This window comes from Hipposideros armiger, unplaced genomic scaffold, assembly GCF_001890085.2.
Source record: "Hipposideros armiger isolate ML-2016 unplaced genomic scaffold, ASM189008v1 scaffold_402, whole genome shotgun sequence".
In the NCBI taxonomy this organism is placed as follows: Eukaryota; Metazoa; Chordata; class Mammalia; order Chiroptera; family Hipposideridae; genus Hipposideros; species Hipposideros armiger.
In genome coordinates, this window is record NW_017731752.1 from 391,526 (window position 1) to 405,818 (window position 14,293).

General features: G+C 43.4%; 1 protein-coding gene across 3 annotated transcripts in view; it reads right to left on the reverse strand.

Moving 5' to 3' along the window:
- The window catches only part of FAT3 (FAT atypical cadherin 3), a 658,207-nt gene that overhangs the window by 38,795 nt on the left and 605,119 nt on the right, over window positions 1-14,293 (reverse strand). For all 3 annotated transcript variants that reach the window (XM_019663735.1, XM_019663734.1, XM_019663733.1), the window contains 2 exons: window positions 12,722-12,919; window positions 8,669-9,467 (listed from right to left, as the gene is read on the reverse strand). In XM_019663735.1, coding sequence (XP_019519280.1) covers window positions 8,669-9,467; window positions 12,722-12,919 — 997 coding nt within the window. The remainder of the gene's footprint in view (window positions 1-8,668; window positions 9,468-12,721; window positions 12,920-14,293) is intronic.

Below are 14,293 nucleotides of genomic sequence, written 5' to 3' on the forward strand. Positions count from 1 at the left end.
CAATGGAAGTACCAGAGAAAGAACAGTTGTGTTTCCTGGGAGACTGTCAGAAGGCCTCTCAAAGGCTGGGAGCATTTTAAACGTAAACGCGGGCTTGAAGGATGAGATCCTTTAAGTAACAAGGAACTGTGTTGCATCGGAATGAACCAACCATAGTGGCTTAACTGCATTACGTGTTTATGCTTATTCAAGGTGTTCTCAACTCTACCAGCTGACATTTTGCTATCTCCGTGAGTGGCTTCCTTTCAGTTTCCGACGGCCTGCACACTTCTAAGGTTGCTCCTAAATTAGTTAGTATATGCTCAAAAAAATGCAAACAGAGCACATGGAGGTAGTAATGTGCATAAATAAATCACAAAATGCATTACATCAAATAGATGTAACTCTAGACTACCTGGACATTTCCTTCCAATTAGATACAGAAACAGCAATTTATGTATTTAAGAAACCTGTTATTTCCCATTTCATGGACATGCTTCTTCGCATGTTCTATTTCAGCCAGCCTAAGGATATCCTTTCTATAAATTTTTATGTTTCTGAGATACAGCTATGTATGTTACATTCATGGTCTTTTCTGCTCTAATGCAATGGCTACATAGCTAAGAAACCTTGCATTAGGAAAAACTCAGTTTAAAAGCCACTGTTTCGAAGAGGAGAAGAGGGCTCAGTAATTTCACACCCATGATAGCAAAGCTACTTTCTCCTAAAGGAATTATGGTACTATATTTTTTAAGAGCTATAAGTGCATGTTATATATAAAAGCTAAACACTGTATTTCAAAATAAATACAGCATTTGAGTACTTCTCCCTTTTATTCATGTTTTGACCTTTTCTCTTACCATTAGTCCTGCCCTAATAATTAGCACAAGGCTTTTCACTTTATCACCCATATCTCTTACATTGGGTTAAAGCACAAAGCTACTTAGACTCACAACTGGAGTTCAAACTCACAGATCTTTTTCTTCTTTCCCTCTGTCATAATCATAGAACCCATATAATTAAATCCATTAAATTAATGGATTATGTTGGATCCAATCCCCATTATGAAAACTCTAGCTGGAGGATATCTAAAAATGTGTTAATATGAATATTATACTATGTGCATCCTAAAATTAATAATATAAATATTAGATACATAATAATGTGCATTTTTATTTATTCTAGCAGCCAATGACTCTAATAGGTTATTTTTCTTTCTTTTACTTTTTAATAAGTTTTTTTTTTTTTTTAAAGTAAAGGGCCAGCTCTTGGCAAGGGGTCTGTCTCTTGATGCTTTAAAAAGCTTTCGGGGCCTCCTCCCCAGTTCCAGTCCGAGGTAGGAGGAGCCATAAACTTATTCGGTCTCTGACTGCTGCTGTCAGTTTGCTCTGCTCACAGTCCACTCTCTTGTCGCTCAAGGAAATATGAAGAAAGATTAGAGTCAGAGGTCAGTGTAAATGTGACGGCCTCCTTAGCTGGGGGCAGATGTGAGTATGTGCACAAACTGTAGTCTATTCTGAGTAGAGAAAGACCTCTAGTTACTGAAAAAAAGGTTTCCCAAAACTAAATACTTCCCATATGCAATATTGTTCCCTTCTATTAACTATGGTAAGAAACCAGGTCCTTTCTGAAATACATATTGTCAGAGCGACTTGATCTTTGTATGCCAACACTTAACAACACTGTGTGGCTCTCACCCGCCGAGGTCCCCAGGTCTGGGTCGTGGGGACACATTTCTGGAGATAACGACCATCTTTCTGGCCAAAGCACTACATTCTCTAGCAACATAAAATCCAGTATGCTTTAAATGGATGCTGAGTGGTTAGCTTGTTTTTAGAAATCATGTGTTTATGTCATCCCCTTTTCAGGGAAGTGTATATACCTACCGTTGCAAAGAGCTTCACAGGCCCGCTCTTTGGTGGCAGAAAGCGCCTCATCAGCTCCCGAGTACCAGTGAAGAGGCAACAGTGTCAGTTCCCACTGGCTTCTGGGAGGAAGTTTATCTTATTAACTATCATTAAATAATCCAGGTTTAATTAACTTGCGCTGTGATCCGTGACAGCTTGGGGGCTGGGGGCTCTAGACCTACATGCTCTGCATCTCCGGGCATCCATCAATTTGGTGCCAGAAGGAGCATGAAGGGAGAAGGGTCCCACTTCATCAAACCAGCTGATGCCATTTGTTGAATGTCAGGGCAGAACAGAAGGAGCAGACATTTTAGCAACTGTCAGAACATAAAGCAGGCAGAGAAAGTGCTGTTTCCCTCTCCCAGGTCCCCTTTGGAAGGCGGAGTAGTATAATAGAAAATGGTGCTGTTTGACAAGCAGCAGACCTGGACTGTGGCCCTGGCTAGTTGTCAAATTTATTTACTGTATGATTCTGAACAAGTCACTTGACGTCTCTGGGTCTCAATTTCTTTTTCTGAGAAATGAGGATAATGATTCTTCCTAGAGTGGTGAGAACTACATGGACTAATGTATGTGAAAGCAGCTTACAAAGATAAAAGTTTATAGTGAAAACAAATTACTAAAAGGTCCCCAAACTGGGGACAGTAGCTTGACTTGGCAACATGGCAGAGACCTGATACAAATGTAATCTTTTTCCGGCCATCATTTTTGGGTCCAATTCATTAACTTGTCAATTGATAGATGATATGAAATTCTATGTGCATGGGAGGCACAAAATAAGATCTGGAGCTTTTAATTAATCAGCATCACAGGCCACATGCAGCTGTGGAGGCCCCTTCACCACCTTGTCATGGGCGGAAGTGTTCTTTTCCTGCAGTCCCTGCATGAGAGAAACGTGTACACAATGTGGCCATTCTCCAAAAGAAGGCTTTCTCCTTTCTGAAGTTTGGCTCAGATGGAAAATTCAGGTCACTCTCTAAGAGTTAACAACATACAATTCACTTGAGCAGAAGCTTCAGAGCTTTGGAACCTGCAGGGAGGAGAAAGGTAATCCTCTTGAGGTTTTAGAAGGTTCTCGCTGCCATAGTTAATGACTCTTCGCTCTTCATCTCCCCAGCATTCCCACAGGCCCCTGGAGTAAGTCTATGCCTTCAGTGAACACATCAGTATCTAGTTGTGATTATTATCTCTGCCACTTTTAACTGATTCTACCTCTTGATTTATGTCTCTGCCTCATTATACTAGGAATCCAATAACGAATGGTAAATTAATGGTAAACTTTATACTGAGAATCCAATAACTAAATGGTAAACACCCTGAATTCATACGCTTTGCCAAGATGTCGTGTCTTGGCAAATGCCACATAGGTCAATAAGCTTCCCTTTTAATTCCTGGCCTGCATAAAATTTTAAAGCACTCTCTCTTAAGGTCTCTGGGCTTTGAAGTGGTCTCTGATGGTTCTCCTAGAAGCACAGAATCATCTGTAATGGTGTTTGCTTGCCTCAGCCATACTTTCTGGATGATTTTGCTAAAGGCTAAGTGTAGTTTCATTAAAGACAAGCCCTCTCTGGGGCAGTTGTGTGTGGGAGAAATATATGAGGGAATATCTACATGCGGAGAAGTTGGCATCACCACTAGGGGGGACACCTCCAAACTTCTCACAATTTGGGACTCGTGTGGTGGCAATGAGGGACCTGCAGAGAGACCTATCTGTTATGAATGAAAAATGGAAACCTTCTAGTTTGCAGTAGGAACCTGATTAAGATTCAGAGACAATATTGAAGGTTATTCAAAATCACCTATGGTATTGGGACTGCTGACTCTCCTCCAGGAATTAGCATCAACAATCCCCAGCCCAAGTGCAAACCCAATCTCAGATTTTTCTCTGTTTTTAAAAAAAAATCATCAAGGCTAAGTTTTCAGTGTCTTACTGCCTCAAAGAAGCCTTCATCATTTTATTTTATTGTGCTTATTAGAAGCACATTACCATGGTTGCCTATCACAGGCTCCATTTACCTGTCTTGCTGTATTTATTCCTTCCAAGGACTGTCCAACTCCCCACCATCCAGTCCAATGGAGCGCCTTGTCGTTTGCCCATTGCTGGTTCATGTTCCATGAAGATGGGGACCATATCAGCCTCACTCACCACTGTATTTCTCCAGCAACCTGATCAGAGCCTGGCATAGTATTCAATTCACTGCTGAGTGAATGAGTAAATGAAAGGGTGCCTAAATCCCTGGGGGCCTTTCTCTTCACTGCTTCCTCTGCTTAAAATGCATTCCCTGATTGGCAAGACCAATAGGACCACATGCTTTTAGTGGATTCTGGCAAGTAGGACTCAGGGCACTCCCTTTATGCCTCCTTTGTGCCCCACCCACAACTCTTTATAGATCTTATTTGTTTACAGCCAGGGAGCAAAGGAACTTCTGCTGTTAGTCTAGGAAAAGGGACAACTATCCTTAGATATGTTGTAGAGGAGGCGTTAGGTCAGGTTCTGTGTGGCTCTAAAGGATGGAGTTGGGTGACATTACCAGGAGGCAGACTTTGGTGCACTATAAGGGAGAAGGTTGTCTCAGGTCCACCCTGTGAGGTAGTGAGTGTCTGGTACTGGTGTTCAGACATGGGCTTGAATTAGTGTGCCAGGAGTATAGTAAACAGGATGTCTATAGTAGGTAGGAGGTTGGATTAGGTGATTTTCAGGTTCCTTCCAAAGCTGTGCATTCTGGCTCGGCCATTTACTAGCTCTGTGACCTTGAGCAAGTCAATTGGCCTTTCCAAGTCCTAGTTTTCTTAACATTTGAAGAAAGTTAATGATACCTACCTTTTAGGTTTATTGTAAGGGTTAAATACACTTATATATGTTTAGAAAAACAGCACAGTAACTGGTCATGACTCAATAAATGTTGATTGTTATGTTTGTCCCTGCCTTTATCTGTGCACTGAATTAATTGCACTGTTTCCCACCTCCATTCCTTTGCTCTAATGCTCCTTGGCCTGGAACCTTCCCTCTCCATCACCTGCCTAATTCTAGGCATCCTGTCAGATGTAGCTCAGGTGGCATCACCCTCAGTGATGTGCTTCAGTGCTCTTCCTACCTCCCTGAGCAAACCCGTAGGACATTGCTATATTTCATGGTTGAAGGCTTGACTGCAGCTGTATCACCTCTGCCTGGTATAGTGCTTCACCATGGCAAACTCTCCATTCATTTTATTTGAAGTGCCATTCATTTTATTAAGTTCCATTCTGTGTTCCATAGCTGAGTCGGGACTTGACAAATCAGGCATCTACTTCTATCATCGCTCATAAACACACTGGTCTTCAACTCTGATGGTCTCAGGGGAGTCCATTCTCCTGGACAATTGTCTACTTTATACTTCTGTATATTGAAAAATCAGTGAAAAATTTCCTAAATGGACCATCAGCCGAGCTCCATGGACTGCCTCTGATGCTCTGTCCGCTCGCTTCCCCTGTAGGAAGGGCTCAAGGGCATCTCTCATGCCCTTGTCCTTTAAGCTGGTATCAGGCTTTTTCAGCAGAGTGTCAATGTTCATTGAATATCTACAGTTTACCAGGTGCCATCTCACAATATCAGAACTTTGTATCTCTTGAACTTCTGTTCATATGTGATGATCGATGGTGGCTGGATTTTTTAATAAGCTATTTGGCAGTAAACCTCAAGTTTGTTCTCATTTTATCAAAGCAACTCAGCATTTTGGTTCAAGATGCTAATCATGTTAATTGGACCCAAAAATCTGCATGAGAAAAATCTGCATTAGAAAAAGTTGAGAGCAGGATAAAATATTGAGGCCCAATATGTATAAATATTACTACACAGCCCAGAATGGGCAGCTATCTTTATTTATCATCCTAATTATTCCACCACATGGTGGGAAAGTCCATTTACTGAACCTGCCGATCTTCCAAGGTGAACCAATGACCGGCCAATCCCAGATGTGTGTGTGTTGGCAGGGGTGGGGTGGGGTGGGGATTGGGGGGACATTTATTGAATTCAATTACCTCTCCTTTCCAATAAATGAGAAGATGCCTAAAATGCCTAATGCTTTTCTTAATAGTTCTACACTGTATTTTTATTTTAGAAGACACTTTACAAGAAGTGAGAGCTATTACTACTATAACTAAAAGCGTGCCCGTGAACCTGGAGGAAACTTTTTGTACTTTATCTTGCTGTGAGATTTCTCAAAGTTTGATTTCCTGACAAGTAGCATTAGAATCACCCAGACTACATATATAGGTTCTAGGCTTTACCTGGAATCTCCTGTTATACCTGAGTATGGGGCTCAGGAGTGGACATTTCTAACAAGCCCCATGAGCACTGGAGTCTGAGACCCTCTGCCATCCTAAGGTGGTTCTGTGAGGCTGAAGAGCTGTCTGCTGGGAAAACTGGGGTTGTTTGAGTATTCCTACAGAATGCATAGCGCTGGGGTTAGGATTCACATAAAAAAATGGAAGAGTTCCTGTTCTTAAGATGCAGATAATAAAATTGAGGGGCCAAGATGAACGTTTATTGAATCAGCATGCCACTCTCTCCATCTATATGGGCCTGGGCAAGGCACAGAGCTACCACACTTATAAAATGGAGATTATCATATATCACCTGCTGAGATAGGACTGGGCCAGACGACCTTTCGGAGTCCTTTAACCACTACAATTGAGTAGTTTATTTTATAGCTTAATTATAAGAGTGACTGGAAGGTGAGAAGAGGCTCTGAGGTGGACCTGAGTGCACAGAGCTCTCACTGAGGAAAAGTTTGCTTTGCAAACCAAGGCCTCTTTGTGGGGTGTCTGGGGGCTGAATCACAAGTTCTAGGATTCTGGGTTTACTGGGAGTACAAAGGTTTATGAGACTAGAGAACAGGAGTTCTGGGCAAGGACACCACCTTGAAACTTACTGTATTTAAAACATTAGTGTCTCATGCAAAATGTATATCAAGCCCCCCTCTCTCCAACAAAAGTCAACCCTCTAAATCCCACCTTTAAAAATTCTGCCAAGTCTGCCCTCCTCTTGATGAACTCATCCTCATCCCTCAAGACCCAGCACCTGGGTCACAGAAAGCTTCCTTCTGGCTACAGCAGGGACTGTGTCCTTCCTTCTCCCTAGCATTTATTACAACACTATTTTTGCAAACAGGTACTTGCAAGCTGACTTCAAATAGCCAACTCCTATGCGCAAGGTGTCCTTTTTTTTACTCTGAATCTTCGGTGCCTAGGACATTGCTGCCTCCACAAATTTTTGCCGAGTAAAAAGTTCTCAGAGCACAAGGATTAATTAGCTGGTTTAGGTTTTCCTGTAGGGTCTGTCCTGTTCCTGGGTGAGTGTCTTTTGAACCTGTTGTGAATCACTGCAGGAAGACCCTAGCAGAGCTTTGGTGCATAAATCAATTTGCCTACAGAGGAAATCTAGGTAAGGCTCGGACAGCTGGCATTCATCAATCCTGCATGTTGGTGGCATCTGTCAGAAATGCACTGCACCAAGCATGCATGCTTTGAGTTACTTTGGAGCTAGCACACATATTCAACAAGTCAGATAGCACTACAGCTACCTGATGAAAACACAAACAAAATTCACAGAGTGAGTGGCTGGCACACTTCTGGGCTGCTTGGAAGCTGTCAAAATGTCTCTCAAAGGGAACTGTGATCTCTGTGGTCTTCCTCTGATGAGGTTATTTTCCAAATGGCAAAGAAGAACTTTCTACAAGGGAAGTGGCCAGGGACCCTGCCTGTCCTCAATTACCTAAAGGGATGTTTTACAAATGGCCTGTCTTCTGGACACAGTCCCTCTGGGCCAAGTTCACAGTGGCTAGAAAGACTCGGGGTGCAATTTTCTTAACAGAGGGAAGTGAATTTATAGGTCCATATGTCAGAAAGGGGAAAAGAGAGAGAGAGCAATGCTTCTCGTTGACCACTGTGGGCATGTGACTCTGTGCACTTATGGCCTCTGACCAGGAAAGGTCAAGGTTCAGTAACTAGTTACATCAATAAACAGGAAGCATTCTGTCTCTGCTGCTCTGAGCGCTGAGTCCATCCTTTGACTGTGCTCCCAGGCATCTGGCCCCGTTTTTCACTGAAGAAAATCTAACTGACCTTGTCCTCTGCAATAGCTTCTTAACTTGCTTCCCTGCCTCTGGTCTGACCCAGTCTAATCCATCCCCTTCTGCAGCCAGCACGCTTTTGCGAGAGCTGAACCTATCACTTCTTCACATCAAATCAGCCAATGGTTCCCACTGCCCTGGGATCATTTCTAAAATCTCACCCTGCCTAACCCTTGTGTGGTCCCTGGGCCTGCTCACAAATCTGATTTGTCATCACTCCATGCTCCTTTCAGTGACAGGAAATCTCTTTCAATTCCCTCTGTCTTGCCCTTAAGCCTTCCTCATACAAGCTGCCCCTCGGTTTGGAACATTCTCCCTCTCCTAACCTGTTTTCACACGTCTAATTCCTACTTATCCTTTACCTCAACCTAGAGACACTCCCTGTAGGAAATATTCCCTCTAGATTGGGTCCTACCACAGGACTTTGTACTTCCCCTAACAATTCTTATTGCATGGGCTCAAGCTAGTCTGTTTATATGTCTTTGCTGCTCATAAGCCATACCCTCCATGGGAGTAGGGGCTGAGCTTGTCTTGTTTACCCCGGTAGCCCCAGCATCTCTCATGGTGACTAGACACATAGCTGCTGGTCAGTAAATATTTTGTTGCGTGAGTGAATGAACAAATGCATGCTCTCAGGAGGTGAGGTGGGAGGGAACTCTAAACCGCACTCACCGTTACAGGTGCAGCGCACGTTCCTGTAGAAACGCGGACACACAAAGCTGATGCGAGCTGTGCTATAGGTCATGAGCGCGTGGGAATCCAGCGATAGGCCTTGCTCGCAATGCTGCTCTTGACAGTCCAGCCCCGAGCAGTTCTTCTCCAGGATGGCTGAGATGCGCATGACGTTCTCCAGATGTCTCCTGGCATTGGACAGCTTCTGGATCAGGTAGGCCGGCTTGTAGAACTCGCTGCTGTGCATCTCCACTGCAAACAGCATATCCAGCTGGTTGGTGCCCGCCACGGGCTGGATGCTGATGATGCGCAGGCTGTCCTGCTTCTGGGTGAGGACTGCGTTCCGCAGCGTGCGCCGGAACCCGCGCATGTGCAGCCCCACAAAGTCCTCGGGGGACACGTTCTCAAAGCGGATGGTGACGGTGTTCTGCAGCATCTCATGTACCAGCTGCTCCACGTGCACGACCACATCGATGGGTACCTGGAAGCGGCCATCACTCACGGACACATTCAGCACGTACTTGCCGCTGTCCAGGCCTCCCAGGGCGATGATTTTCCCATCGTGGCTGTTCACTTTGAACAAGCTTTTCTGCTCCGATTTCAGGGCAAATGTGAGCACGTCATACATGTCTTGATCTGTGGCGTGGATCTTCCCAATGACCCCACCAGGAAAGTCGTCCTCCATGGTGACGATGAAAATTTCCAGAGGAATGGCTGTGGGCTTGTGGATGCTTTCCTCAATGACCCGCACGCGGATGTAGGAGTGAGAAACTTGCTGGGGTTTGCCAGAGTCTTTTGCCTAAAACGACCACGAGGGGCAAAGGCAAGGAACTAAGACAAAAATCACAATCATTTTAAAAAAACAACAAAACTCAGAAGACGTCTGCTCCTTTACCACATTTTGCTTCTTCCTCCATCCCCTGCCACTAGTCTGCGAAATGCTGAAGATGTGGCTTTAAGTAAGAGGAGTGATTCAGCACCTTCGGACCCCACATGTACACTCTGTTATGGACAATAAAATGTGTCAACACAATAAAGCTGGTGGGGATAAACAGGGAAGGAGCCTAGAGGGTGCTATGAGATCCAACATGCCCACAACAGGTCTTGTTTTAATTCTGGACAGAAGCCACAAGAGAACCTCATAAAGTGTCATTCCCACTCACAAGAAAAAATTTTGTTCTCTTTGGATTCTTTCCTTTGGATAGGACAAGATGGCACCTTTCTGCACACTTAAGAAACATTATTTAAATGAGAATTATACAGTATTAAAGTTTAGAATAAAAAATGGTAAACCGAAAGGAAAAATAGGTAGCCTGAATGAAACCTTTTTGTTTTCCTTCTTTATGTAAGAATTGATGAAACCACCATTCTGACAACAGATCTTTACTGAACACCTGCCATGTGCAATGTGTAGCTGGTGCTGTAGGGCTTCAGTGAAGGGTAGATTCCCATGGGCTGGGTCCCCAGGGTAGGTGTGTCTTTGTACGTGGAAGGTCGTGTAAAAGCAGGGGCTTGGGTATCCCACAAATCTGAGTTTGATTCTTGGCTCTGATGCTCACTACATGTCTGGCTGTGAGTAAGTTACTTAACTTCTCTGTGTTTCCATATTTACATATTTAATACAAGTCAAATAGTAGTATCTACCTCACAAGATTCCTGTGTTGTAAGGATTAAAAGACACAGTGATTGCAAAGTGCTTAGCACAGACCTGACCCCTAGAAGTACTTAGTACATGAGTTAATGTGATTGTTGTTATTTTTATTATTACCATTATCACATGCTTTATTTGATGGGCTATGTGAACCAGGGATGCTGACATAGAGAATTCATGTAGGAAAATGTACATTTAGCAAATTAGGTTGAACTTGAAGTCAAACTGTAGAGGGCCTCAAAGGATAGTGATGAGGATTAGATTTTATAGGCCAGAGGTTGTCCCCTCAAATGTCAGAGGCCAGAAAGATAACAGAAAGGCATGAGCTGCTGGGTGTAAGGAGATAGACTAGTGGGCCTGTGGACTGAGAAGGACTGGAGAGTCACGTCTGCCTAAATACCCTGAAATTCAAAATCTGAAAGAATCTGAGCCAGAATTTAGCCTGTAGTCCACACATTTTTAGGCACTAGGAAGCCACAGATGGTTTTCGTTTAGAGGAGGGTTGACACACTTTTTCTGTAAAAGGCAAGATAAGAAACAGTTTAGGCTTTGGGGGTTATATAATTTTTATCAACTACTCAGCGATGATTCCAGCATGAAGGCAGCCACAGAGCATGTGCAAATGAATGGGTGAGGCTGTGTTCCAATAAAACTTTATTTATAAAAACAGGCTGAGGACATGATGTGGTCTAGGGAGCTATAGTTTGCTGACCCCTGGTTTAGGGGAATGACATAATTGAAATGCAATGATTAATCTGGGAGGAGGATAGGGGTGGATCAGAGAAGAATGAGGCTGAAGGCAGAGGAATAACCCCGGAGGCTTATGCAACAGTATGAGGATGCGGCCATATAAAATACAAAGTGGGCCAATGTCAAAGACAATGTAACCCAGGCGGATGCACACAGAGGCCTTATGAGGCAGAAATGCAGGGCATGGTGGTAGTTTAATATAGGACTAGGAGGAGAAAGCTCTGTATGCTGGTTCCAAAGCCTGAGATGTGAAATCTGCTTTCTAATGACCAGAGAGGGTATGCAAAGAACTGTACTAGCTTCTGTGAGAAGGCATTCAAAATCTCTCCTGCGCTTGGGTACTTATACTGTGATATAAAATTATTTACATAAATAATAATGTTGAAAGAGTGGTGGCAACTGAAGCATTCATTGACATACGCAGAGCCCAAAGTCATTAATTTGGAAGGCTTCATGGAGTAGAGTAAGCCATAACTTATCGAAAGAAATAACATATACAATTAAATGTTATACAAATAATTACTATTGTCATTATTGCCACCATTAATAATGACTTTAGCTTGCCTTCTGTGGCAACTGGGGGTAAAAAAATGTCACTCGGTTTCACTGATGGGACACAAATCTTGGTACTGGCAAAATTCATACAAGGGAACTTTTTTTTTTCTTCCTTTTTTTATTGGGGAATTGGGGAGGGGGAACAGCCAAGTTGTTGTCCTTCAATTTTAGTTGTGGAGGGTGCAGCTAGCTCAGCTCCAAGTCCAATCGCCATCCAGCCACAGCAGCTCATGGCCACTTAGCTCAAGATGTTGTGTTCAGTCTTATTTGGGGGTGGGTGTAGCCTACCATCCCATGTGGAGGCGAACTGGCAATCTTGTTAGGAGTGTGTGCTCTCACCAGCTGAGCCATCCTGCCACCTGTTGGCAGCTCAGCGGCAGCTCAGCTCAAGCACAGCTCATTGGCCCATGTGGGAATTGAACCGGCAACCCTGTTGCTCAGACCTCGCGCTCTTAACCAACTGAGCCACTCTGCTGGCCCTATGGGAACTTTTTGGTGCTCTCTCATTTCCTGTTCTTATCCACACCCTTTCCATACCTTTTACTTTTGCCTCTTTGTTCCATTTCATTTGGAACAGGCCAATGACCTTGAAGGAGCACGAATATTGGGAGGCTATTGCCTCCTGAGTGCTTGGTTCCTTCCTGCCTCACTAGGAAAACTTACCAAGCAGAGGTCTCTTCAAAAGCAGAGACCCTGATATGGTTCAATTAGGACTAAGATTGGCAGCTTCCCCAAGTGGGGTAATGTGGCAAATATTACTCAGTACAAAGCAGCAAGCCTTGACCAATTAGTTGTCTTTGGGGATCAACTAGAACCCCAAGAATTTTTAGAATGCAGATTTAGGCCCAGTGACTGTCTTCTTGGTACACCCTACAGGAACGTCCCTTCTGAATGATGATGCTTCCCTTCCTTCCTGTTCAATTTCACACACAGAAGCCACTTTTATCGGTGTGAAATTGAATTTGTGATTAAAAGGGGAACATTCTTGCAAGGTAATGAATTATGTTGATTCGCTCAACAAAGGAAAGCCAACCAATGGGCACAGAAACAAGCATGAGAGAAAGCCAGCCTGATGTGGACAGAGAACAGGGCCATACCTGGACATACAGCACGAATTCCGGAGACTCTGTGTGCCGAAAGACCACAGCTGACCTCAGGATCCCATGTGGGTCCAACACGAACTCCTCCTCCTCATTTCCCGACAGAATAGAGAACGAGAAGGGAGGTCCATTGTGAAAGGAATCTCTGTCTGTCACCACCAGCTGCAAAATGCTGGTGCCGACTGGCTTATTTTCCTGCATAAAAGAGTATAGGAAAAAGGAAAATAAAATTACACCTCTGTTCGCATTTTTAAACCCCATCATTACCAGCTGAGAGTGCTGTGCTAGAAAACAGGGTTTTCGAGGAAGAGATTCCCTGCGATATTATTTTGTCTTCTGAAAATACGCTGGCATCTGTAAGTATCACACTTATCATCCTTGGCTGCCTCCCCACAACTGCTCCATGAGACAATGAGCTGCAGGTAAGAACACAAGACTGCTTTGAATAAGTTTATAGGTTCCAAGGATGTTACTACTACAGCTTGTCTTTGGGTAGGCTGGACATGCCCTGAATTGACCTGTACAACTCTGGCAAGAAAGACATGGTACTCACCCGCCTTTATGATGATGTTGAAAATCCTCTCAGGCCAAGAATGTATCAACTTTTCAGGATAGGAAGGCATTTCCTCACTTGTCACAACACAATTATGCTAAGGCCCAACATTGTGTGACACAATGTCACAACATTGGACTGTTTTTTGGGGGGACATCCTGGCAACTTCCCATTAGATATACAAAGGCATATGTCAGGTGGGAAAATGGGGCTTTATTCCCAGCCCTCAGAACATAGTTTTGCCATGTTTCTCTAGGAAAGGGAAGGGGATAGACTATTTCTCAACTAGAGAATGAACAGAAAGGAAATTCTTAACTTCAGAATTTTTAGAAGCTCTGATGTTATTATGCAAGCATTATTTTTCAGAATCTCTCGTCCTTTTCTCTCAAAATGGAAACATAAGGAAGGGCTCTCTGTCACTCCTTGGGTCAAAAGTTATCCTCATTTTGAAAATGCCAAATTAAATTCCTCTGCAGCTCAGGCATTGGTTCCCTGTCCCCACTCTGTTTAGACTTTAGAATTATCACAGCTTGGGTCTGAAGTCAGTTTCATTAGTTCAGGCCTTCTGATGACATCAATTTAGGATTAAATTAAGTTTGGGTCACAGAGATGAAGACAATGATATACTGTAGTTTGGAGGGGAGTCATGCATGGGGCAGACACACTCAGGTTTTATGTGCTGAATTAGTCTTATGAAAACCATGTGTTGGAATAAGAAAATTATTCTGGGTTGGAAAAAGGGAGAAACACTTTTTGAAGGAGAAAGAGAAAAGGACCTCAAAGACCTCTTATTTTGTTCCTTCTCTCAAGTGGCCTTTGGTCTTTAAGAACTAGACATGGTCTCCCTCGGGAATCAGTTGTGGAACACCTCCGCCCAGCATAGATTTATTATTTCACACTGACAGCATATTTAGCACCATACAAAATAGAAGATTTATTGATTTGTTTGCTCAGTCTATAAAGGCTCTTTCCTCCATAGGAGATAGATAGATAGGCAGAAAGGAAAAAAGGAAGAA